General features: G+C 38.5%; 1 protein-coding gene across 6 annotated transcripts in view; it reads right to left on the bottom strand.

Moving 5' to 3' along the window:
- SH3KBP1 (SH3 domain containing kinase binding protein 1) overlaps positions 1–26932 on the bottom strand; it is a 212431-nt gene that overhangs the window by 130670 nt on the left and 54829 nt on the right. For all 6 annotated transcript variants that reach the window (XM_088051918.1, XM_014253926.2, XM_088051917.1 and 3 more), the window contains one exon: positions 4065–4188. In XM_088051918.1, the coding sequence (XP_087908044.1) occupies positions 4065–4188 (124 nt within the window). The remainder of the gene's footprint in view (positions 1–4064; positions 4189–26932) is intronic.

Genomic DNA, 26932 nt, shown 5'->3' with positions numbered 1-26932 from the left:
GTTGGAAAAGCATTTAAGGAAAAAGAAGATATCTTTCAGTTCAGATATCTTTTCTGTTCCAAGACCTGGTTGTAATTTTCTTATGTTATTAAATAATTGCAACAACAGCAATAATTTTGCTTTTTTCAAACAATCTGAAAATGTTCTTGGGGAAGAAAAGGCTTTCCGACCCTGCTATTACCAAAGTGAAACAATACCAATTCTAAATAGAAAAAAGCTATTTTAAGCTTTTTTTTTTTTTTTAAATGTCAGCTTTATTAAAGTTTCAGAACAATAGTTCTATATGCCAACAAAAAAATTTGAAGCAGGGAAAAGTTATACTCAAAGACCCACTCGTGGTGAGGAAAGGATTTTCTTGGCTCATGAGCTATAGGAAGAAGCAAAAGAATGATCCCTCACAGTTTCTGGCAATGGATATGCAAGCCAACCAACATCTGACGTGCCTACAGCTTCAGACAGGTGCCTCAGTGCCACAGCCTTTTCCCCTAGGCAGGGCTGAAGCTGCAGCAGCTGAAGCACCCATCAAACCAGCCTAGAGCTGCTGCAGCCCTGGGAACAGCCAGGGAAAGCACAAGGCCATCGTGATCCCCAACCCCATCCCTACACCACAGCAAATGGCCCCTTGCTGAGCCTTTCAGGGGTGAAGCATGACCCCATGACAGTGCTCAGCTAAAATGTTCATTTTCCTGGATGTCAGCTGCCACCACTGCCATGCTGGAACAGCTCTTAATGAGACAGGTATAAACCAGGTTTTGCCAAGAGACAGCCTAAGGCAGAGACACCTGAAATACATGGAAGTTACTCATAAATCTGGGTATGTCACTGCAATAAATCAGAAAAAATAAAGCCCTGCCTAGCTGAAAAATCAATACATATTAAAATACCTGACCTAGGAAGATAAGTGTGGCAATTTGGCCAACAGTTTAAGTGATTTAGCAAAAGTTCCATAGCAACTGCGTGGCAGACCTAGAAAATAACCCCATTATTTCTTAGGTGTAGCCCTGACTTCTAGATTGTACTTACAACCCTGTAAAGAGAGGAAATAGCTACACAAATACATCAAGGCCAGGTGTAATAGCATTTTTTTAATTATGTCCACCACAGCAGTGATCACTATTGTTTGTTTCCCTTAGGTCACTAATATCTGTGGTCAACAAGAATCATTAAAGGATGAGACATATTCTGGTTTTACTGCCCACAGTGAAAAGCAGAAAATTCAAATCCTTCCATCTCCTCTTGGCCTTTGTAACAAAAACCGGAGTGATTCACAAATGGTGACATACAACCAGTTGTAACCCTCTCTATGTAATGGAAATAATAACCCAGGTAAGTTACTGCTGGTGGGGTTACACCTTTTATTTGTTCCTACACTACACATGTAATCCAAAGCAGTAACACCCATTACTGTTGTGGTTTAACCCCAGTCAGAAAATAAGTATTATGCAGCCACTTATTTCAATTTACACTGATTTTATTATTAGAAACCCTAATTTCAACACAGTAGTTAGAAATAATTAGCACAAAAAAAACCAGGATATAAAGTTGGATCCTAAATACCTTTTTAGTTCAGAAATTCATTCTTTTCCTCTTAGTTACTTAGATGCTTCTTAAAAATAACTTAGCTATTTTACTTGAATACCACTGTTGGACACTTGTCAATATTTCTCAAGGAAAAACTCTCTACAAGCCAGAAGCCCAAGAGGCCAAGATTCTTCTCCTCAAAACGTAAAAGCTTGCTAAAGTGCTGACACTTAAATTAGGCCAACCAAGCTAAGTAGTAAAACTACACAATATAATACCACAGCAGTAGAATAGCACTTATCATCATTTTGGTAATAAAAACAATGCAACAGCACAGAATCCTTCCCTCCCACATCACTGGATCTTCCCTGAAGTTGCAAGCAGCAGTATAACATTTCCCAAGTAAAGAAACAGTACTGCCTATCATTTTCACTGCTGAACAGTGGCTAAAGACCTTTAGGATGCATCCCTGTCCTCCTCACTTCCTAATAACAAAGAGGAAAAAAGGAAACAAACCAACCAATGAACCAAACACAAACACCCTATACCCTCCTTTGTGCCCTTCTGGTCACATTCTGTGATCAGGAAACAGATTGAGTTAGGATTTAATAGAAGTCCCAGGACAAGAACACTTGAAGAAAATAACACCCATGGCATTTAGGGCTCCCTCTTCAGTATGATATGGCAACACTTTCCACAAGGAGATTGGCAACAAAGATCTTAGAAAAATCTTTCTGTACACAGCAGTAACTATTTGCTCAGCTGCTCACACTTAAACTAAGCTACTGTGGCACAATGCTCAAACTGATCCCAGGAAAAACAAAGGGAAGTTCTCTTGTCCTTGTTGTCCTCAGTGCATCCTTGGCTGTGCTGCCAGATCATGGCCTCCTGGACCTGTTTTTTCTGCAGCAATGGAAATGGCTGTGGAGAAGCAGTCAGCATGAACAGTGCACCAAGCCTGACATGGTGTACAGGTGGCCATGAGAAGTGCAATCCCCACCAACAAAGTCCAGTGAAATAACATCCCAATACAAAATCTGCTACTTCCAAACCTAACCCTACCTCAATTTACAGATCTTCATGTCAGACTTTGCTTTTCTCCTTTCAGTAAATATGAGGTTTTGTATTCTTCAGAAAGAGACAGAAAAATCTTCCTCTCCTGATTCCTTCAAAGCTTCTAGCCAGAGGGAAGAAAGAGGAGGAGAAAGTGCTGTAAGAATCATATTTGGAGTGCTATCCCCTTGTGACTGAACCAAATCTCTGCATCTGCCACAGCTATTAGCCTTCTCCAAATAGCAGCTGAAGCAATATGGAACAAACTTGGTCCCTAGATAATTTCCTAACTACTCATATGGCTCTGTATAGCAGCCATGAAAAATAATAATTCTGAGTAATTGAATTCTGCTGTTGCTTGAAAAACCTATGACCCAAAGCAGAAATGTTGGACATGTCTCCAGATTCAAGAAGACATTGCAAGCTCAAAAGACAAAGTTTTATGAGATTTACTTCCAGTCTTTTCTTTCAGAGGATATCAATCTTTGCAGAAGAGGTAGAGATTAGTCTGCTTCACATTTTAAAGGAAGTCATACATTTTTCAAAAATCAATTCTTCTTCACTTGCTGTTGTAAACCGTCAGTATAAGATTTCTACTGAAACTGCAGCTCAGATAAAATGTTAGCTGATCATGCATAAGAGGAAATGTCCATAACAGTCCTAACAGTATAGAAGACAAGCCAAAATGGAAATTACATTACGGCAATGATTAATGACAGCAGATTATTCTGTATAAGACAGCAAGCAGGAAACTGTCCTGTGAATTCTGCAGAAAAAAATTATTGCTCATCTCCTGCACAGAGCCAATTGTCCTCCTACAAACAAACAGGAGCATAAACATAACCTAAAGAAAAATCCTGCATTTATATTGCAATTTTTTTGTTTTGTTCTGATATTTCCGAAAGCAGAGCTGGGAGCTAGGGAATGAGAGAGAAGATTTGGAGGCTTTCATTTTAGCAGCCCAAAACCCTACATAGGAATCTGCATTGGGAGTCAAGCCAGACATGAAGAGCACATATTCCAGTCTCAAATGAAAGACAGTGAAAAACACTTCCCAAGAAACTAATGCATTAAGTAGTATGTTTTCCACCTTTCCCCCCCACTTTTTTTAGAGCTCTCTGTCCCAGATAAAGCATGAATATGTGAATGTAGAGTGACATCCCTGAGCAAAAACCTCCATATATGCAAGCTGCCAGTTCCTTATTAAAATAAGCTTTAGCAATCTCCTCATATAGCTTTCCTTAATTAAATGTATGGGGAAGGGATTTCCTTAAAAAGAAAGGGATGTCTGTGCAAATTAATGTGGAAATATTATATGTGCATCCATATATGCCAATTCAAGAGGACAAAGATTTTTGTTACTGTTATTATTCTTGCTATGCCTTTTCAGTTAAATAGACTCAAGCTTTATTTCTAGAAACAAGAAAGGTTTGCATTTTGCTCTTTGGAAGGCCTGAATGTATTCTGCATTTAATGTCCATATACTGTACCTTTTCTGTTGGTTCTAATAATTGTCTCAGACAACAGTAAAGGGCTTCCATTGGAAACTTCATTTATAGGCTTCTCTGGTGGTTTGTTGGCAGTATTTTCTTTCTTCATGTCTTTCTTTATTTCCTGCAGAGGACAGGTAGAGAGGGAAAAGAAAAAAAAAAAGAAACAGTTAAAAAAAAAGGTATTACAGATTCCCAAGATTTCTTAAAACATCTATGTACACTCCTCTGCCAGCTCTAATGTTACCTCAAAGACTCTTATAAAGTTGAAATGCCACAAAAACAAAACAATTTTCAGTAACCTTTTCCAATGGGTGCTATTGTTCTTCTTTTTAAAATAACTCCTTATTTATGTGAAAAAATTGTAGGACAGCTTTAAAAATCTCTTAGAAAAGATCACCAAAGCTGAAAGGTGTGAGGGGGGAAAAAACAGACTTCTCAGTTTATCAAGCAGTGAGCTGTACATTTGATACACAGGACAGAACCAGTACAGTGCTCCTGATGTAAAGGCAGCTAAGTCTGCTTCACCTCTGATGAGAAGCCCACAGAAACAGTCACCATAGCAGGAAAAAAAATATTAACTAGGAAAATATGACAAATGTGACCATAATTGGCAGAAGCATATAGCGAGACTGCTGTCAGAGCTGTTGCTAACACTGACACGTTTAGCTGCTCACTACCTTTTAAGGTGATTGACAATATATATTGAAAATATATATATGGTGGGGTTTCACAAAAGTAAATCCACAGAAAACAGCTTCACAGTTACTGCTAGAGATGCACAGTACCCTCTCTATCAGCTTCTTAGGCACTGTAAAAGCCTAACTGCATCTATACCCACTTTGACAATGCATGCAGAATATCATCACCTTCCATATATCTTCTTTTGCAACAGCATTGAGGCAAACAAACAGCATTACCTCCACTGACAACTTATAGCTGACATCTACAGAGGCTGAACCATTTGCTTATAACCATATCCCAAAAAATAAGCAAAAAAAGAAGTTTTGGCTCCAAGCTTTGTCCTAGAGCCACAGAACCACTCAAGCTGAGAGAGAACTCAGAAGGTCCCTACTCCAATTCAGTTCAAGGCAGGGTCATCTCTGAGGTCAGACCAGTTCAAGGCTGTTTGACCAGCTGGGTCTTGAAAATCACAAAGGACAGAAGCTGCAGAAGCACACTGCTTGACTGACTTCATAGTGACAGAAATTTTCCTTATACCTTGCCTGGAACTTTCCTCTCAAGTCCTCTCAAGTCCCATCTGCTCTCTCCTGTCCTGCCCACCAGGCATCACTGTGAAGGGTATGTCTCTATCTCCTGCATAACAATCTTTTATGTAGCAGTAGGTCCCTTCAAAACCCTGTTTTCAGGCTGAACAAGCCCACTCCTCCCTTAGCATCTCCTTAGGGAGCATGTGCTCCAGCTTCCACAGGCACAGAACTTGCTTCAGCTCATCAGTATCTTCCCTTTATGCAAAATTCTCATCCCATCCACTAAATGGGATGCTGTCTTCTGGATGTGGACTTGTGAGTGCCAGCTAAAGGAGGATTACCACTTCCCTCAATCTGCAGGGTATTAATGCAGCCCAGGATGCTGTTCACTGTGTTGATGCCAGGGTACAAGACTGGCATGTGTTTATGTTGCTGCCCACCAGGACCCACAGCTCTTTTTCAGCAGAGTTGCTCCCAAACTTATCAGGTCTCACTCTGCAAATCTGCCAGCATTGCTCCTTCCCAGGGCAAGAACTGGTATTTGTCCTTGCTGGATTCCATGATGTTCCTGTCTGGGGCCCTCTGAAGAGCAGCCCTGCCTTCAAGCATGTCAGCTGCTCCCCCAGTTTGATGTCATCTGCAAATTTGATGAGATCTACATTAAACAGGCATCAGAGACAGGCAATGGCTTTGGATGAACTCTTCCCATTAGAAAAACCTTTACCTCTCCTTCTCTCTTTCACCTCTTACATTCACTTCCCTCTTCTACATCCCAGTGCAGGATCGACTTCCACCACCCCACAGCATTGTACCACACACAGGAAATACTGTAGATCTTATTTAGATTTTCAGCATATCAGACATGAGCACTAAAGTATAGAAAGCAATTTCTGTTTGAAGTTTCTGCAGTTGTCATCTGTGAACAGCATCCAGTAAAGAAAGAATTTTTAAGTTATTCTCTGTAGGATGTACCTTAAACCTAAATCTCATAAATTGTTTTAACCTTTTAATTCCTCAAAATAATTGTTATTTCAAAGCTGACCTTTTAACTATACAACACTAATAGTCTTCAACATCTGCCCAAAGCATTTTTTGTGTATCAGTACATTAGCAGAGAAAAAAGTTTGATAAATTACTGCCTATGGAAGGTACAGTAAATCCTTTATCTACTGCCATCACACAGGTAGGTAAAATAGTATCTAAAAGACAACTCCTCAGAGTAACCATAAGAACTGAAATAACAAATGTGCATATGTGTATGAAAGATGTGTGATATTTGTGTGATAGATGCTGCTGTTTTTAGAGAAAATATTGTACATACTTCTGGAAAAAAGTGAACCATGTGAGAATTTAAGAAAACTGTATGCATTTAGAAGAATATAACACTTTCTAAAATAAGTGGACTAGACTTAACACATACATTATTCCACAAGCTTCTTTTTCATAGCCTTAAAAAATAAAAAGTATAATAAATGACCTCACCCAGAGCTTTACATTAATTTTGCAGCTAGGTGACAAACTCACTGTGTATTAAAAAAATATCTGCCGTGTAAACAGAATCTGTGAATCAAACAGCTACCTCATGTGAACGAGACCACAAGACAACATCCTATGGAGCACCCCATCTTGCCAGAACTTGCTTCCTGTGTGTCACTACTGTGTTATTTTTCATTCTTTATGTCAGAATGTAATTAAAACTTCTATTCACAAATTCTGAAACAGCAGTACAATATTTTTTAATTGTAAAAGTCTTTTTCCAGCTTCAAAAATGACAGAGAAAAATTGTCTGCTATAAAAGAAAACAATGCTGTACCCTTTAGTCTCCAGATGAATGACACTGGTGCCTTTGCTGCTGCAGACAGCATTTTGAGAAAGCCTTGCTTGGCTCCTGAAAAAAGCAAAGGAATAGAGTACAACTCCCAAACACTGGCATTTGTTTGTAGGGTGGGAAGTCTTGTATTTTTTTATTGTCCATGATTCATGGAAAGAAGAAAGACACACATGCTGAGTGTCCACCAAGTCAAAATTCATACAGAAGGTTCGGTACCTTGCAGTCACCAAAATTGTCTAAGGATTTCTTTTTTGTGTGTGCCTTTCTAACACCTGTTTGAGCGACTTTTCATTACTGTTACCTTTGATGTTCATGAGAAGGGCAATAATCTTTCATAGCTACTGCCCAAAGTAACATGACATGATCAACCCCATCAGCTTGAGATTACAGATCCTGGAGAGTATTGAAAGAAAAAGTAGACAATTGTCTAAATAATGAAACAGAAATCAAGTAAAGATCAATCCAGCCCTACTAAACTAAAATCTTATCAGAAACCTAGTCATACTTAGCAACACCCTATGGGAAGCCCATACCTAATTGGCTTAGGACACATTCTGCAGTAAGTGATGCCAGCTTTTAGATCTTTGTACATCTTTTCAATTCTTAGTCTTACTCTACAGGATTAGACTAAAAACTTACAAACAAAATCAAACAAATGTCCCAGCCTTCAGCAGCCTCACCACTGTAGCCTGCAGCAAACACTGGGGCCGACATTACAGCCTCTCTCCTCTCTCTAGTAAGTTGCTTCTGCCTCCTTGCTGCCTTCTTTTCTTTAGTGCTCACCTTGGGGAATTTAGGACTTTAGAACTTTTTTTCAGCTGTGATTCAGAGCCAGGCATCCTTATTCTCATTCCAAAGGGACCCGAGTGCTATTAAATTCAGAAATTTTGACATAGCCCTTTACATCTGTCCCCACTCTAACCTGCTGTAAAAAATAGATTATTACTCTAAAACAACATAATGCCTTACTCAAAACTACATTTCCTCTTAAAAAAAATAGTGAAAACAAACACAACTCTGGCCAAATAAATATACAAAGTCACCTCACTTTATTTTACTACAAAAAATATACTGAACATAATACCTTGCATATTTGGTAAATGAACTACAATGGCCCTAAAATCTTGGTGCTGCATCAGTAATGGCTATAGAAATCTATGTAACCTAGTCCTTCCAGATCTGCCTACCACAAAGAGTCAAAGCCTACCACATGAGGAAAGAGTAGGCAAATAAGTTTGCAAACCATGCATATCAAAGGTGGCCTGTGGGAACTTTCCCTGGTGTATAACAAAATCTATTTCTAGTTCTGATTTCAAATTGAAGTTTGCAAGTTTTTGGGTTTTTTTTTAAAGAAGAAATTCCGTGTACACAAATAAGTAGAAAGCAAACTTTCAGTTAGAAGTCCTCAATCTGCCATAAGTAGTTCAAGAACAGCTGAATTTAAATGCTAAAGGAGTGTGAACAGAAACTAATAGTCCAGTTTCAAGTTCAGAGACTGCTGTGTCTTGAAAAATCTTGTATAATAAAAGAGAAGAGACACTGGACAGGTAAGGTATTTGACTACATTATATTGCTCTAAAATACTGGGAACAGATCAACCTGCTGCCTGCCCATCAAGGACTTCAGGGCACCTCCTGACCCGGATTTTGCACTGGTTTCTGGTTTTATTTTGGCTACAGCAGATCTATACACACCCTAATCAGATACAGTCATCATCCACTGTGGGCCAATCTGCCCTTGGCTAGAGCAAGGTGGCTGGACTGGTACAGCCGGACATCTGAGCCATGCTGAGCCTCCTCTAAGGGACACAGTGTGAGAACCTTCACCAGGAATCCCTGTGGTGGCACTATCTGGAACAGGCTTGACAACCTTGAGAACCCCTCCCAGAACCACGTTCACAAGACAGATGTCAATGGAAACCCCACACAGAGCCTCAGGAGAGGGAGCTCAGAGGGATCCTGAGTGCAGAGCTTGGCTCTTTACCTCTCTGCTCCTGTGGGATGTTTCTGCAGAATGAGCAGCTGTCTCACTCACACAACCCACTTGCAAAGAGGTAGGATTTCACAGTGCTAACGGCTTTCAAAATATCTCTAAACCTAATCTTTGGGACTATATGGTTCTTGATTTTGGAGCACTGCCCAGTATAAATTTAATGGGTCTAAATGTTACACTTTCCTAGCCCACACAGAGATAACTGCAGGTTCAGGTTAATAGCAGGTAATTTCCAAGAGACTATGCCTCAGGAACCCAACCCTTAAGTAAGTAACCTTGCATTTCAACCACTAAACCTAAAAGATGCTCTCTTGATGCCAGAAATTTAAAGACAGCTTCCACCTCCCGTCTACGTGGGTTTCAGTGTGATTCCAATATGATAAGCAGTTCTTACTCGGAAGAAGCAGTCTCAATCTGAGAAATACTGAAAAATAGTAACTGTGAACTTTAAAAATAAAATGAGCTTCATTCCATGAAATATTACAATTTCAAAGATATTATGGGGCATAAAGGCCCTTACAATTTGTATACCCTTTTAATACATAAAAAATACTATTTTTTTTGTAAGTAGAATTCAACCATACTGCATAGATACCAACAGCCAAATCACTGTGAAAAGATTTATTTCTTCTAGCAAACTTTGAAATATAGTTTCTCCAAAGAAACACAAAATCCTAAACAATACCTGAGCTGCTTTTATTTGGATCTTCTCTAATCCAATCCTACATCAGTATAAGCCACAGGAAATTTGAAAGATGTTATCCCTGAGTTGTCAGCTTTACAGCGTCACAAAACTTCAAATAACAACAAATTACATGGTGTGATGAAAGTCCATCACATAGGAAAATACAATATATCCAGGTATATAACCTGTACCCTGTTAAATGGCTATTTCGACATATAAAATTTATAAATTAAGCACTATATCTTTTTTAAATAAAAACCATTACTCATTGAAATGAGATGTTTTGTCAGTCCAAAGAGAGACAAACAGAACAGTTAACAGTTTTCAAAGCAAAAACATAGTTTTTCTACTGTTGTTTGCAAGACCTAGCTTTTTTTCCTCAGAATAGAATCATCTATTACATTTCAAGAAAAAAGTTTCTTCTCTTTATGTGTCTTTACATGCTGAAGTTTCTGCCCCTCTATCAAAAGGCTTCCTTGAAATTAGAGCAAATGCTTGAATTAGGTCAGCCACAAAAGTTACAGTTAGGAAAGTACAAGAACTTCTGCCATTTTCATTACACCAAAGTTTCAAGTTTTCACTATAGCAGTTGTGACCTTTACAGGAAACTCAGCTGAAAACATTTGAGGAAACTGCTGCAACATTTTCCAAGACTCTAAAACGCAACAAAATCCTTTTTTGAACTGCTGCAGGTACAAAATCCTAAAGCCAACACTTCATTCCTCAAAACAGTTGGGAGCCATGAAAAATTATGAGAAGAATCACTATCAAACTATAAGGTGATTTATCTGTGGCTTCCATATGAAGGGAACAACAGTTCTTGCATCTTGGGAGCAAGAGGTTTAATCAAAATCAAAGCTTTTGAAAACAAGACACATGCATAATGAAAGAGTTGAAAGCTGAGAAATAATGAGTCTTTCACAATTCAAAAATCTGTAGCATGTGCCTTGCTGGAATCCAAATATGGGAGCAGGAATAAGAGCCTGGAATCATATGCAGCAGAGGAAACAACGCATCTGAATTATCAAAAGGTGACAATGGAAATGTCAGGAGCAGTCTGACCCCTCTGAGATACAGAATGCTTTTCCTTCAATCTCTTTTCTCAAAAGCTTTACTTTACATTTCAAGAAACACCTGCCACCATGATTTCCTGCAAACAGTGTCTGTAGTTTCAAACAATATATGAGTTCAATTATCCCTGTATATTAAATGCTTCAAAATAAAACTCTGCTGCACAGTACATAAATTCAATATTTAGTCCTCCTAAGTAAGTTCTTGTGACATTTTCACTAAAACTAGTTAAGGGTTATTGAACAATTATAAATGTGCTTACTTATGTAACTCTGATTTTCAAGTTCTAATGTAAAAAAAAAAGTATCCTGAATCAAGGTTGGAACAAACTTTCCCAGCAACTGAATTAGAATCAAGACAAAAATTATTTTCAACCAGAAAGATGTTGCCTGCACTACAATCCAGTATATACTCATAGCATGAGCTTTACATTCTGTAAAAAGCAAAATAACAACATTTCAGGGACAAATAAGAAACCACCTAGCTTTTATTTTCCTAGCTTCTGCATCACTAGCTTTTAGTTTCTCCTCTCTAGGGCAATGCCAGGTCCAAAAGGGAGGACATGGGACCTCCAAGAACTGTGATCAAGACTGAGATCTCCCCATCAGCTGGTCGTGACAGAATACGCCCACCAGTGGCTCTGCCACCAAGCAGAGGGGGAAGGATGGCTTGGGGATTATGCAGTAATTGGTCACTGTAGCAGTGACCCCCAGCCTCTAACAGAGGCACAGATCCCAAACTGCTACTGCACACATCCTCTGAGCTCCTGACATGCTCTTGTTCCACTGTTGCAGGATTCCACATCCTCTCTTTTTTCACTATCAGCTTATCCAAAGTATATAGAAAACATGCTCCCAGCTGTCTGTCAGGCATGTGACTGGATAAAAAAGAAAAAAAAAAAGGTGTACAGTTCATGATCCTCCTGGTTTGTGCTAGTAGTGCCTAGTTCTGGGATTATTTCTAACCACAGCCTCTCTTTGGTTTCTGTATCTAGCCTTTAAAATCAAGTCTATTTCTGTGGCTCACATGACTTCTATCTGATTTACAGCTTGTTAGAGAAAAAAGTTACTTGTTCACCAAGTTTTACATACTGCACAGTGTATTTACTCCAGCAGAACAGGTACCTTGAGGATGAGGACTCTGACCTGCTTTACCCTCCTTTGTTTTTCTTGTTGTGTTACATAAAACAGATGCACTGATTTGCTCTCTTCCAGCACAAATAAAGCCTTGGACACAGCCAGAAGTGCTGCTTTCATGGATGCTCAGGTAAGCCCAGAGTGCCACCCTTGCTTCTCAGATGGAAGGGCCCTATGAACACTGCAAATCTTCATATCAGGACACTGCTCCACTATCTACTGTACACCTCGAACCAGCCTGCACAACCATAAGTTCCTTACATCACCATAAGTAAAGGCTTCTACAGGCCACCTGTCATGTACATTGTTCTTAGACGATTTAAATACTTATTTTGGTACTAATTTTATTTATAATCTTTACTTATTTATAATCTTTACAAAGGTCATCCCTCAGACATTTGAGACAATAGTGGGTCAATTGAAAACACCAGTGTAAAAAAATTGATAGGTCAGATTTAATGCAAACAACTGGCAACAAGTTTACTATGAAGTGACAAACCAGAAGTTGTTATGAGAAGAATTAACTCCTACATCCAGTGTATTCTACATTAACCACAAAAGCACTGTGCACTGAAGGCACAGTACAACCTGCTCCTGCTTAAACTGCTGGTACCTCTCTGTGAAATCCATGTCTGAACTCTCCTGTTTATCCCAGCCTGAGATGCCCGAGCTACAATGCCATCCATAACACAGGAGGCCACACTGTGCCACACCTAAACCCTCTGTTCCTTTTCTACACATCAGTATCCTACAGCAATCTCGAGCTCCTCTTTTAAAGAATCTTCACATTCTTCCTTTTTTGATACAGATTTGTTATGTTGTTTATTATGTCTTTCATACATGCTTCTGATAAATAAAAATCTTCTGCATAGGATTTACTCTCTTACATATGTAGGAAGCCTTGTACTTCTAAAGAGATGAGTAAATATAATAAAAATTAACAAAACTCAGATTAGTTGAGTCTTATGCAGTCTTTCAGCTCTGCTTTTCTGTAAACATGAATGCATGGTTCTGCATTCACTCAGCTTGGGAAAATCTTGTTCCATCCCTTAGCCTCACACTTTGTTCTTCAGTTCAAAAGCAGACAGCTAATATTCATCTATACCAATTAGTTTACTGTGCCTTTTTTAATTACCAGAAAAGAAAGGATTAAGGAAACATGAAGGGGAAGTGAGATGGAGACTACGAGAAAGAGCGAGGAATATAACAGTAAGAAAAGCAGAGAGCACATTTTAAAACAAACAATCATAAAACACCACCTGTCTCAGAGAAAGACAGGAAGAAAAAAGAATACAGCCTCTGCACATTGTGGTATGGGCTTTGGAGACATGCTTGGCTACATCAGTGATCAGCCTCACTACCACCAAAAGAAGTAATTTGTTGCATCTTAAGGCACTTACCAGATCAAGACTGAAAACTATAATTAGAGCAATAAAAAAAGGGAAAATCTTGGTGTGCTGTGTGTTGGATGCCACTCCAAGCCACTCGATTCATCCTAACCCATTTTTTTCAAATGACAGTACCTCTCTCTGAGACCTCACAATCTAGGTGTAAGAAAAAGCATAACTGATGAGCAGACACAGCAGATGGCAGGAAGCACAAAGAAGCACAAGTGATTGGCACAGGCCAGGTGCACAAGCACTTGAGCATTTTGGATGCACTGTGACACCTCTAAGGAAGACTTTGAAAAAGAGCAAGTACATTTGTTGATCTTCATGTGCAGGTTACCCAGAGTAGGTGAGAAGTACAAAAGCAGAAGCTTGTTATAAATTTATTTAAAAGGTGAGGAAAACCAAATTTGTCACCTTGTCACCAGAACAGGGGGACACACTGTCCATGTATGAGACATGTATGAGAGAAGATGACCTAAATACTCTAAGATTTAGAGTGGGCAAGTTGCAGGGTTGACATGGACTTTGCATTTCAGAAACCTCCCAGAGAATCACACTGTACTGCAGCAGGTCTCTCAGCCTGCAGATGAACTGGAAGCTACTTCCTGATTTCAGACTGCTGTAGAGTTGTCTGCTAACACCTGCTCATGAGCCCCTGCAGTACGCATTTCTTCCCAGTTTTAACCTGGGGCTGGGAATTTATTTTGCTGTACATATTTAGCAACATATGTGAGTAGTGGGATTAAGGGCGAAAGGCACTGCTGCAGCAGGGATTGCCATGGGCAAGATGCTCAGCAGCCACTCTCTAACTGGAATTTTCTTCTCCCTTCTCTAGAGCCTTGATGGCAATGGATGGCCAGCCAGGCTTTCATCAGCTGGAACTCCTGCCTTCACCTGGGTCTGGCAATAGTCCAGTACATCTGTGTGCACCTCAGCTGCCCGGTGTTCTCAGCACATGTACACACCCCCCTGTGCAGGCGCTCAGAAAGACACATGTGCTCTTCCCTGCACCCTTGAATACTGTAGGGAGCTACTGTGGGGAGGCACAAAAGGTGCTTCTTGGCCATCCTCTCCCCAGTCCAGCTCCAGAAGAATTAAATTACTTAAGCAGTTTCAAATAAAAATAAATTGCTTCTCACAAAGGCTGCATTTTCACCCAGCTATTAGAAGCATTGTTAATTTTGCCTGAAAGTGCAATGTCGTTCCTCATTTCTTTGAGTAGAAAGTGGGATATGCCAGTATTTAGTATGGTAAGAGCTTCTCCCCATAGGTACCTGGCCTTATTAGAAAATGTAACAGACCACAGTTTTAGACCATGAAAAATGGATATTTCATGTAGTAAAAATATTTCTGCTGTCAGTATAAAAAAAACCCCTATGCATATTACCACATAAAGCACATATATAGATATATATAGATATATAGTTATATAAGATACTTATAATTTATATGAGAAACTTCTGTTGTATTTATGTTCCTTCTCACAATCATACCAATTTGAAGAGATGACCAATACAGAAAAAAGCAACAACATACACTCTTGGGAAAAAAAGTGCTTGGAGACATTATCACAAATTGTAATGTGTTAGATAAGCAGATAAACTATCTCTATGACACAGACAGGTCTAGAGAGAGACCAAGTAACATAAATCCTTTATGCAAAATCCTATCACAAACCATGTGATCCTTAACAGCAGGATTTTCTAATAAGAACATTAACTGACTCACCCAGTATCTTGCATTCTCTTTTGAAAATAATATGGAAGGTTGTTTTAAGAAAGGATTTATCTTTTCTAAATGATGTTGTACAGTGAAAAAGAAACAACAACAAAAAAAAACAATACAAACTGAAAGGAAGTTATTGTGCTACACAAAAACATACAAAATACATAAAATACAGCTCACAGAATTGCAAAATTTTCATTTCAGCCACACTTTAAAAAACCTTGGTGATGGTCCAAACAGCCATTTTTCTATTCAATTAGCAAGTAATGAAAAATTGTACAAATTCCTACAGAGGTCTTCATCACATAATTCTGCATTGTAGATTGAAGAACTGTGCCATGAAAAGGTTGGGACAAATTACAGACATTCCTATTGCTCTCTGATAGACCTCTCACCAAATACTCTATCGAACCAACACAACTGCTCAGCCCTTTGCAGAGAAGTCCACTGAACCCTGGGGAAGGCAAGTGTCATGTAGTTCCATGGCATGTAAAATTAAAACTGAGTTTCTTGAAGATGAATCACTGTTTTGAAAGACAAGCTGAGACTTCTCAAGACATAAAAAAAGGGGATCGTGAAAATATTTAGAGGGAAAGATAGTTACAGTGTTACAGATTTTTAGGGCTTTGTTTGTTTGTGTAACCAGTTGTATGAGAGCTTGCAGGAATTAATGAAATAAGGTCCTGGATTAAATCAGGGTTAATGAGATCAGGAGTAGACACATCATTATTCGAATCACACACCATGTGAGTAGTATTCGCTGCCAGACTTGTAAATCAGAGATTAGAGTTTAACACTGTTCCTTCTGAAGTCTGACAGTTTAGGGCTAGAGATCTCTTTATAAATATTGCTGGTATCCACCTGCCACAGTTCACAAGACAATGTATCATGATTCCGGTTTTGCCTGGTGCTAAGCACCAATAATTTCAGGAGGTAGCTGATGGCAGAAGCAGTTCCTCAGCAATTCTGACAGTCACGTTTCTCAAGTCTTACAACCCTTGCAGCTGTCATGCAAAATTTGTTATCTAATTATTCTCCATTGTAATCTGACCTTTCTTCCTGCAAACATTACAGCAGGTACAGGTTAATGAATGTGAGTTTGGAATGGGGCAATATATCTTATGGATTCCTTTTTACCTGTATAGTCTTCTGAGTTCCAGCATAACCCAGAGATAATTTCTTTGGGGGGGAAAATATAAAAAGGTATGAAACTGAAAAGATTAAGAACAACAATTTTAATAATCCCCATTAAAAGATGTCCTGGAACCAAGGAAATCTCTTTATAAAATGTAGGTCACATATTTCTTCGAAAGTATTAGACTTAATTCTAGAGATTTGATATTTAGAAAAGATAGACCTATTCATAAACTCTTAATAGCTGGGAAAATTGACCCAAACCTTAAACAATGGGTCTCAAGAAGCCCCTGAAAATACAGCAGCTGCCCTCTACACTTGAGACTACTTTCTCTTAGTAGAATGAAGTTCTCTGGACAAAGCTTTTCATGGTAGAATTTTCTAGGCTCTTCATATGTTCTGTCTTCTCTTTTTCAGCTGTGAAAAAGGAACAAGCAGGAAAAAGAAGATGTATGGGTCAATCTATTCTAGCAAAACAACCTTCTATGTCTTGGTCTTATCCAAGGGAAAAGTGATATAAAAAATGTAAATAGAAGAAATAACCATGCTCAACACTGATCCAGAACAGCAAAGAGTGTTGCTCAAGACTAAAAAATGTGTGATGGGTGCTACAAATGCCTGAGAGAGTTTGATATACCTTTGGTATTTGTAGGAGAGGTGCAGCCTAGCATCACAGATGGGAGAAGATTTAGTGACCACAAGCCTCACCTCGAATTACTCAATCCCATAATTACTCAATGTTTGCAAAAGAGTTTGGCATGCTACCTTTGAAGTAATGCATCATACTGAAACTACCTTTGCAGTTTCTCAACCTAGTGTTTATTCAGCCAGCATGAAACTTAAACAAACCTTCATGGCTATCAGAGCCACACAGACTCATTGACCTGCATTACAAAAAAAACCCCCAAACAGTATAGGACATATTACGGTCAAGTCCACATGAGAAAAAATGATGTGTATCTGCTTAGCACACACAGCAGGTTTCCTGTTCACAGATGAGTTGCATGAGAAAGTATGATCTTTGTTTGGATAAGCCTCCTTCCAAGCAGAGACGGCTATTTTATGGTTTCTCCCAACATACCATGTGGTACCAGAGTGCTTGAGGCTCACTATTACTGTAAATAAGATAGAGGTAAAAGAAAAGTACTGATTATGCAGTTCTGCTGAGGGGAAATGAAAGTTTAAAGATGAGAGTTAAAGAATGAAAGCAGACAGAAGGTGCATAGGAGTCATCAAGGATGATGAAATGGTGGTCTGTCCATATATAAAGGTATATTGGAACTTAAGGACCAAGTCTTCTGAGTTTGTTTGCCTTCATCATGAACTCATCATGAATGATGATGCAGACTGATTCAGCAAGCAGAAACAAGATTTCAGCAGCTACAAACACCCAGGGAAATTGCCTTTAAGTGCTTTTCAATTAAAAAACTTAATACTTACTTTTCATTTCTACCTTTAAACAAGAATAAAGAGGGAAAATTTTCATATGCCATATGTAGAAGAAAGACCTATTTTTTTATCTAAGCATTAGCAATTTGTTTTACTCACCAATTTATCAAGAGAAGATAAATTCATTTTGAACATTTGATACACTCCTGGTCTGAGAGTTGTAGGCTGAGGGAAGACACTGAGTGTTATTCCTATGTGTTGAAGAGGACTCACCTACGTTTCAAGTAGACTTTACTGCAACTTTAAGTATTAAACTGCTATGGCTCCAATTAGATATATGCAGATCTATGCCTTGAAATGCTAAATATTGACTTACACAGTTCTCAGGATGACATGAAAAATGACAATATATGACTTAGCTTTTGTTCCTCAAGAGCAGCCTACCTTGAAAATAGCTCCCTGCTCTGAAAGATAAATGTGTACGCACAATACAAATCATAGAAAATTAAGCCAATCATTACATAATTAATATAAATACAAATATCACTTGAAAAGAATGGGGAGAAATCTTACTTAGCAGAAGGGACTATCCTTCCATTTTTGGCAAATATTGAACACAAGAAGGTGCAGGCAAAGCAGAGTAATTTGCCAGGCAGTTCACAAAAGTACTCTCTATCCACCCTCCCCTGAACTGTATTTTTTACTGGGAAGGCAAAAAACAACACTCCTTCTTCAAGACACTCTGATATCTTCTAGAAATTACAGGATATTCTAGATGTATTTAGATTTAACTGCCTTTACTGCAAAATGCTTTAAAGAGCTTTTTTATCTTTACAATGTTAATTTTGACAGCACAGAGCATAAGCCACTTTGTTTTCACTGGGAGCCGTCCCTGACACTTCAGGTCAAGGAGTACACTTACACAGGTAGTTCTACTGATTTTAACAGGTCTCATCAGGAAATAAAGTTTTTTAGGCCCATTCCTCAGGATAAAGAAGACCCCATACCTGTCAGCACTTCTTACACTGTGAATACACTGCTCCTCCCCTCTGTAATCCACTACATGGGGGAACGTTGAAAAATATAAAAGTTATCTAGGAACACCCACACAGCGGTGGTTTAAAGAAACACCCAAAACATAGGTGTGTTCTATTTTGTAAACAGTATAGTTTTAATCCCAAATCAACTAACAGACTCCTTCAGGAAAGTCATTAACCACTCTAGACAAGGGCTGTGGTGGACATGTCCCAGAATTCATGGGAGTGGTGGCCTGGGAACAGATTTCTCTGAAAAGGAAACAGAGCTGAACACACATCACACTACACTGAAAAGCATAAAAGACAAAGCTGTCACCTTTAATCCCAGTATAAAACTGGGAAGAAAAAAGGCCCATTGAGGATGTTCTGCTAGAGGAAGATAAATACAGAGCAAACTAGCAGCAAACATTAGATCCAAGGGTCTGGCAAGCAGCTTGAAATCCACAACTGGAAGGAGAACCCACACAGGGCAGGGGAGGTGCAGCACAGCTGTAAACTGGTTTGGATGTGACTGCACTGCTCCACACAAGTGCTCAGGTGGTTCTCACTGCTGTAGGCAAGGGGAAATGCAGACATGAAAGGTGAGCATCACTGCATCAGTGCACCTGCTAGTGATGAAAGCAGGCAGCTGCAGCAAGCACCCATCTAGGGAAATGAACCTCATCCATTCCTATAATAGTGTCTCCATTTAGCCTTCAGTAATTTAAAGAGAACAGGACAATTCTACATTTGGTCACTTTTCATCCATCTTCTGTCCCTCTGTCATGTAAGTGCTGCACAGTCAGTGACTACTATGTTGAATTTGTGAGTATTTACAAGTATTTTCAGACCTAGACATTTTCAACACATATTTCATTATCTACCATCAATACCAACACTAAATTTAAGTTGGCACAGATTACAAGGCACGAGGAAAGAGTTTGTTTGCTTTGGACTTAATTTTTTCTGAAGTACTGTACAGGGTGTGAACAATGACAAGAGTCACATGAGACCACTGAACAGCTGAAGTGCTGCAGAAAGAACCTTCACTTATAAAAGGGGAGAGGCAAGTAACTAGCCTGGTCAAACATATTTGATAATTACCAGTTAATCTGCTAAGGCCAGATATTCTAGCAGCTGCAAGAAGCTCCTAAACCAACAACTTAAACACCCTGAATCCTGAAAAATAATGTTAATCTTTCTTACTTGTACGTCTTTTTCAAAAAATGTAACTTGCTTTCTCATCTACATAAGATTTATCTCACATTCACTGGCCAAACCCACACAAATAAACATTCAATAACTGGAAAAAGTAATTTAAAAAGGCAGGAAGCTTGAGTATAATGAGGACTGTGCTAGCCAAATACTGGTCAATTCCATATTTCCTGTATTTTAAATATTTATTAAATACACACACATATCAAAATAAATGGTCTGGTTTCCATTTATTTACACAGTTACACAAATCCTTAAACAGAACCATGCACATCTTAACATTAACACCATTGACAATTTAATAGGAAGTCATTTGTTTGTCATTTAGAAAACAAAGGTTGGAGACACAGGTAATCAAAACAAGTATTTCAGCTTCCTTTCTCCCTTTTTCTCCCACAGCACAATATTTTGTTCTCCCAGGTTCTCCTGTACCTCATAACAGTGCCTTTAATATGACAGTTTCACAGATCAGGGATGAAAAATAAAGCAGTTTGGCTTTCAGGAACATGAAATTCCCTCTCATACTTCCAATTTTTTTTTTTATTCAAATCTATTCACAAGATACAGACATGCAATTCTTAGGGAAATCCCATATATCTATTATTTGTCTTAGTTTGTCTCTTAAGTTCTTACTCAGAGCTTAAATTTCAGAAGTAATTTTCTATACAAAGATGCTTCTCAGGCCAGAAAATAAGACTCTTTCATTTAGTTGCTCAGGTTTTCTGGGCATGTCAAAATATTTACCCAAATTTCTGAAGTGCACAAGGAAAACTGGAAAAGCATTCCCTTTTCACAAACTCACAGCTCTGTCCTTGTCTTTGGATATTTATTTTCATTCACTCAAAATCTGGGGCAGTTAGCCACAAACTACATTTTTCAACTAAGTATTGTAAAAACATTGCTAACCCTTAATTCAGGAAGAATCTTTGGCCAAATAATTTTACCAGCTGATCAAAATTTATGGTATTTTTAAAAGAAGGAAAAAAATTCTATTAAATAATAAAAACTATGACTATTTGCATTCTTAATTCACACACACATATCCCATACACAATAAGGTTAACAGAAAAAACTCCAGACAAAATTAGAATCAATCTCCACAGCTTATTTCTAAAAATCATTAAGTATTAAAGTACACTTCGGAGGACACAGCTAAATTTTACTTACACTCTCTTCTCACATCATGTTTTTAAACTTCTTTCCTTATTTTAATAATAAGAGATGTCCAAAAGAAAAGGTGCCCTAAAGACCATTTTGATCCAAAATATTTCCCACACTCTGCTGTTCTACAGTGAATAGTGCCTTAGGACATTATTTTGTGTAAATGAATATCAAAACTGTTCAGTATATTTAACATTAAAAAAAAAATCTAAATTGCTGTAGTATATGTAAAATCCTTTTGGTAATGTATAAGGCAAGAGTGTAGACAGTTGACACTCATTTATACTGTTTAATTTTGTAAGCTTTATTTCATAAATCTAATATTGCCCAGTTATGTGGATGTTTTAATGCAATTATTTAAAAAAGAACACTCTAATTGTTTTGATTCTATTCCCCAGTCACTGCTTGAAAAGGTGTCTGTTGGATACATCAGAAAATCATCATCACCAGTAGAAATTCTGCCCAAATGGATTGTAAGAGAAAGCTAGCAAATCTAGCTGAGTCATGGACCCTTGTGGAAGGTGCCCAGAATTTTTCACATCTTCTTCTTGAAAAAGCTATCCCATTTAAATACTACTAAACATGGAAGTGTTTATTTAGATTTTAACATGTTGAACTCCATTCCATGCTTGTGTGATCCAGTCTGAAGCAGAAGTTTATTTAGATTTTAACACGTACGATCCAATCTGAAGCAGAGGTAGCAACGCTGGCATCGTGAGCCTCACCTGTAACCCTGCACAGGCAGTAACAACAGCCAAACCTGGCTGGAGGAGTTAAGCCTTCGATTTGCAGGGCAGAGAGCAATGATTCAGGGTTTAACAGTACCAGAAAAACTGCTTGGTGGCTCTCATCCTGTCACTTTACACATGAAAAGCCAGCTTTATATATTTGTAAGGACATTCATAGCAGAAAAATGTACTAGACATGACTTTCTGTTCTTCAGATAAAGAAAACTCAAAGCTGTACTATCCAGATGTCAGAGAAAACAACAACACAAAACCCAAGAGCACCTGTTTCTGACCACAGCCAGATGTCACTTTGCCCGTTGCAGTGATGTCACCTTTACCATTGTAATATTCCGTACTCATTATCTTTATAACCTTTTATGCTGCATGTGTATCCTGCTTAAACGCTGAATCTCAGGATGGCAAGCACTAAAACCACCCTAAGATACTGCATTGCTACAGACTGTCAAGAAAAAAATAGGCCTCAAAAACTAATATAGAAGTTTGAAAATGCAAGTTTTATTCACCATATAACTGTATCAAGTTGATGATCATTTCTAAAGCAGGTTTTTATTACAAACAGCTGGAAATTAAAGGTGAAAGATATTAGAACCAGCCCCAAAGCCTGTACACAATCCAACTTTATTTTCTGTATATCCCATTTGCTTAGGAACAGAAGCAAAGCCAATTGTGCAGCTCCTAGTGCTAGATACCCTAAAGGAAGTGAAATTAGCTCTGCAAACTGAACAGCCATCTGAGTCTGTAAGGTTCTAGTTAAGATGCAAAACAAGCTGAGGAATCCTCAAAATGGGGGTGGGATAGGGCACAGGAATGAAGATAAATCAGGGGGAAAAGGAAACTTAGCAACTTATAGCACAGGTAAAGAGTCCTTCAACATCAATATATTCTGCCTTTGCACACAGAGCTCTGCCTTCCACCCTCAGAAAATACAGAGGGAACTCGTTAAGAACATAAGCCCAATCCTGTTTGTTTTTAAAAGGAAGTGCATATGCTGAATTAGAACCAAGACCTACTGAAAATGTCTGAGACCAGGAAGAAACACTCTAAACACCACATTTGTACAAAGTAGTATTCATCTTTTATCCAATGAAGCCCAGTTAGTTCCTTCCCTGGTGCGTTGAGGTACTGTTGTAAATTCACAGCTAGAGTAGCTATGGCAGAAAGTTTCCAGAGAGGCTGGGGATTGGGACAGGCTGCAAAACAGCCTCTCTGAATTTCCTTAGGCTATTATAACAGCTCCTTTACAGCCTGAAATTATGCATTAAAATAGTAGGAGGCTGTGCTGTCGAAAGGGGGGAAAGAATACAAATTCTACAATTACATGTGTCTAAAGTAATACAGTAACAGTTCCTGCTAACAAGTTTCACCTTTATTTTATGAGGTGCTTGAGAAGAAATAGAGTTTGTCACCAAAACTCAGTACTCCTATAACAACCAAGACTTAAAAGAGGAGGGAAAGTGGAGAACTCAAGAAATGAAAAATTAACTGGACACTTTGAACCAGGTATTAACAGTACAGCAGGCTAGGCATCAGCTCCAGTCAAGGATCTGGCTGTGGAAAGCAAAGATCTCTCCCTTGAAAATCAAGTCATTCCATGGATTAAGCTGCTAAATTCAAAACATGTCCAAACAGAGCCAGAAGTCTGGCAAACCAGGCAGAGTCTAGAACAGCAGGAACACATAAATCAGCAGGCACTGGTAGTCTAAAAACCAGTCTATTGTTTACAAAACTCAGAGGGGAAGGGAGTGGATTTGCAAATTACTTTTTCCCTAATATAGATAGGTAAATTTAAACAAAAAAAACCAAAAAACCAAAAAACCAAACCAAACCAAACAAAAAAAAAAAATCCAACCCAACATATAAGAGACAAATTGCTTAGTAAGGACAAGCTATAAACTGTTCCACATCTACATCTGCCCAGTCACTCTCCTGAGATCTCTGCTCATCAAAGACAGCACTTACAGCACCACATGACAGCAGCAAGTTAAAGTTAGCACCTGTATTTTCTTGTGAAAAATGGTTAGCATCTGCAACCTTGTACATATGGATTGTAAGTGGTAAATACAGGAAAGCTTAACTCTGTTACAGCACAGTAAAGCAATGAGCAAGAGGGGCATATTCACAGCACTTCTCTCCTAGGGTCACACACAGAATATTCTCACTCTGATGTATAGATAATTTCTGTAAGAAATTACTTGTGAAAACAAAGGTAACAGGGAGTTAAGGAGTATAGTGAGCTGCATAGATTACTTCCTAACAGACCAAGTACCAAGTCACCTATTCAGTAAGCTTCTATCTTTTTTACTTTTACGTGTACATTTCTTTTATCAGCATATATTGCACACTTAATCACAATTAGTTACCTGCCTTGGCAAAAGGTACGATGTTATCCTGTCCTTCCCCTGCACTCTAAGGAGTGTAACCATTGCTATGGTTTTGGCTTGTCCTACAGTTTTTCAAGGTAAAAAACTAAATGCAACTCAGCTACCTCCTCTGTCACACTTAAATGATAAGTGACAGCTTAGTTGGAAGACCTAATTTAAGAGAGAAAACAGGCAATTTGAATAAGGCAGAGGAGGTTGGACTTTCTTTTCCTGAAAACTCACAATGATTTTCCTGAGCAAACAAGATCAAGTTAGAAGTCACAAACATTAGATAACAAGCCAATTTTCATACAAATAAATGGAAGAAATTACATTTATCTGCTCAAAAATGCAATTACAAGCTATAATAAAGAGCAAGATAGGCACTGGAAGTAGATACCCAAGTATTTCAATATGAAAAGCATCAAGCTAGAGCTAGCAGGTTATATGCAGCTTCATAGAGGAAACAAAAATGGTTTAACGTCAGTTTTATGCTCCCATTTTGAGAAGTAATAAGAAAGACAACATCGAAGGGTTAATTCAGATAAACCTGTTCTCCTCAGCTATTGGATTACTGCTGAGCGCTGGGAAAAGGACTACAGCAACTCCTTAATTTCAAAGTGTAACCTCTATCTCCATGCAGGGAGGATGTACTTCCACCAGCATCCACTGATTTGTGGCAAGCAGCCTGTGCCTTCTTTGGTTACCTGCTGAAGACCAAGCCTTGCAGTTCTATGCCATTACCTCCCTAATGCAACACTTATGCAAAAATGCAGTTATTATCTAAGTACTTTCAGTTCTTTTGCCACAGCCATTTAAAAGCTGGGGCAGCCCTCCTCTTTGCAAAGTGGTCTTGAAAGAAGTGAGAACTAAAATCACCATGCTATATGGCAGAGATACAATCCCTTCACTTACACATGGGGAAAGGAACTTCAGTTGGGACAAGAAAGGAAAACAAACATTTATTTTTAACCAAAAGTTTTGAATTTAGATTTAAATAGCTGTTACCTTTTCCAGCTGCTTAAGCAACACAACAGATGGCATGCAAGCCATAAACCAGAACATACATTTTTAAGCTTCCTTTCAAAATCTGCAGACTAATTTCCCATTCTATCATGCCAAAGCTCTTAAAGCATACATGTAGAAGTAAAAGGAAGACCCCTGCCCTTCTGTCTTCCACAAGGTACTAACTGGAATGTTCCTCTAGATCCAAAGCCATTTGTCTGGAGCAGGAATCTCCATACTTTATTGGCTGTAATATAGAGGAAGTAATACACCAAAAGTTCGTCTGCTGGTCTTCAAGGTATCCATAAGACCTAGCTATTCATGCAAGAAGTTTGCATGAGTAAGCTAGGCTTTGTATACTCAGGAGTTTTGGGAGTGCTTTTTAAAAGTCTTTATTACTAGATTTGGAGGTTTAGATTCCACATAGCAAAAAAATCCTAAATCCACTAGGAAATGCACTCTAAGCTTTCCTAGTGCACTAGGAGTGGAGCAGCAGAGACAATCAAACTGCTAACACAGACCCAGGAACCCAATCCTACCGCTTAAAAAATGTGCTGAATTGGTGAAAGGCTGCCAGACACCCGGGATCATGTGAGCTTCCATGGTTACTGGGGGTTTAACTCTGCAGGCTAAACACCACCGTGCATAGACCCAGCTAGAGAGTTAATTAGTTACAAAGAAAGGAAAAATTTGTGTGGCAGAAGAGGAATCTCATGTGGACAGTTGTCTGCAGCTTAACCATATGGCCTTTCCATAACCCTTTCAAAACAAGCATAGAAGATATCAAAGTTATGGCCCATCCTTTCAGTTCTTAAGATCTATTTCAGGATATTATCTCCATTTTTTCCATCCCCAGACCCCCCAATTACTCTACTTCAAATAATTTCTGAGGCACAACAAGGGACATGTCACTCCCTCTGCTTCACACTCCTGTCAGCACATCTGACAAATGCTTCAATGAAATAAAAAAGGAGGGGAGAGGGGGAGCTAAAACTAAAAATAGGTGAAGGTGGAGTTAAACAAAGTGAAGTAAGATACTGGCATCATATTTTCAAGAAAGGCTCATATAAAAATAACACAAGAAGAAGTATCAAATAATTTAAAAGGTCAACCAAGAGAAAATGCATTTCATCACTTATGTTCTTCACTATTAACTCATCACAGCTTTGACAGATCCTGCTCAGCTACATCACTTCTAAGACCTTTGCAGTTAACATTAGGCTGCCTCAGGATGGCCTCCTCCTCCTCCTCCTTCTCCTCCTCCTTTTAAATTATTTTCAGAAATACCATACAGTATGCCTAATAGGTGAATCACAGATTCTTTCTATATGCTTTCAAAGACAGGCAAATTAATTTTCTTCAGAGTAATCAATCTCAGTTAAGTAAACAGACAATTCCAAATGTAATTTTCACATTTTAGGTAAAAATTATGAAAAGAGATTTCTTAAGACTGGGTAAGATATCCATTAGTACATTTCATTACTACAAAGTTTTTTTATTCAGGAATAGAGCAACCTCTTCTTAAAATTAAAAAAAAAGTCCTTTTTATTTATTTTTTAAGTGATATGAATGTGGCACTTTGTGCCTAGACTACAAAAGAAATAAGGAAAAATTATGCAGCCTAAGTAGTTTATCTCTTTCTTACTAGATGCTCTGCACTATCACTGCTCCCATACAACCACAGTCACCAATTCCTCATTCCAAGTCTAGCAGGACAAAAGCTCACCACATGCTAGCACACCTGACCACTCTAGCACATAAATCTAGGTGAGTGCCACGGCTTCCCCGCGTGCCTTC

This window comes from Pseudopodoces humilis, chromosome 2, assembly GCF_049639895.1.
Source record: "Pseudopodoces humilis isolate 2021_Gansu_Grassland_sample_001 chromosome 2, ASM4963989v1, whole genome shotgun sequence".
NCBI classification, from domain to species: Eukaryota; Metazoa; Chordata; class Aves; order Passeriformes; family Paridae; genus Pseudopodoces; species Pseudopodoces humilis.
Note: the sequence above shows the minus strand (reverse complement) of the source record. Positions and strands in the feature narration are given on the sequence as shown.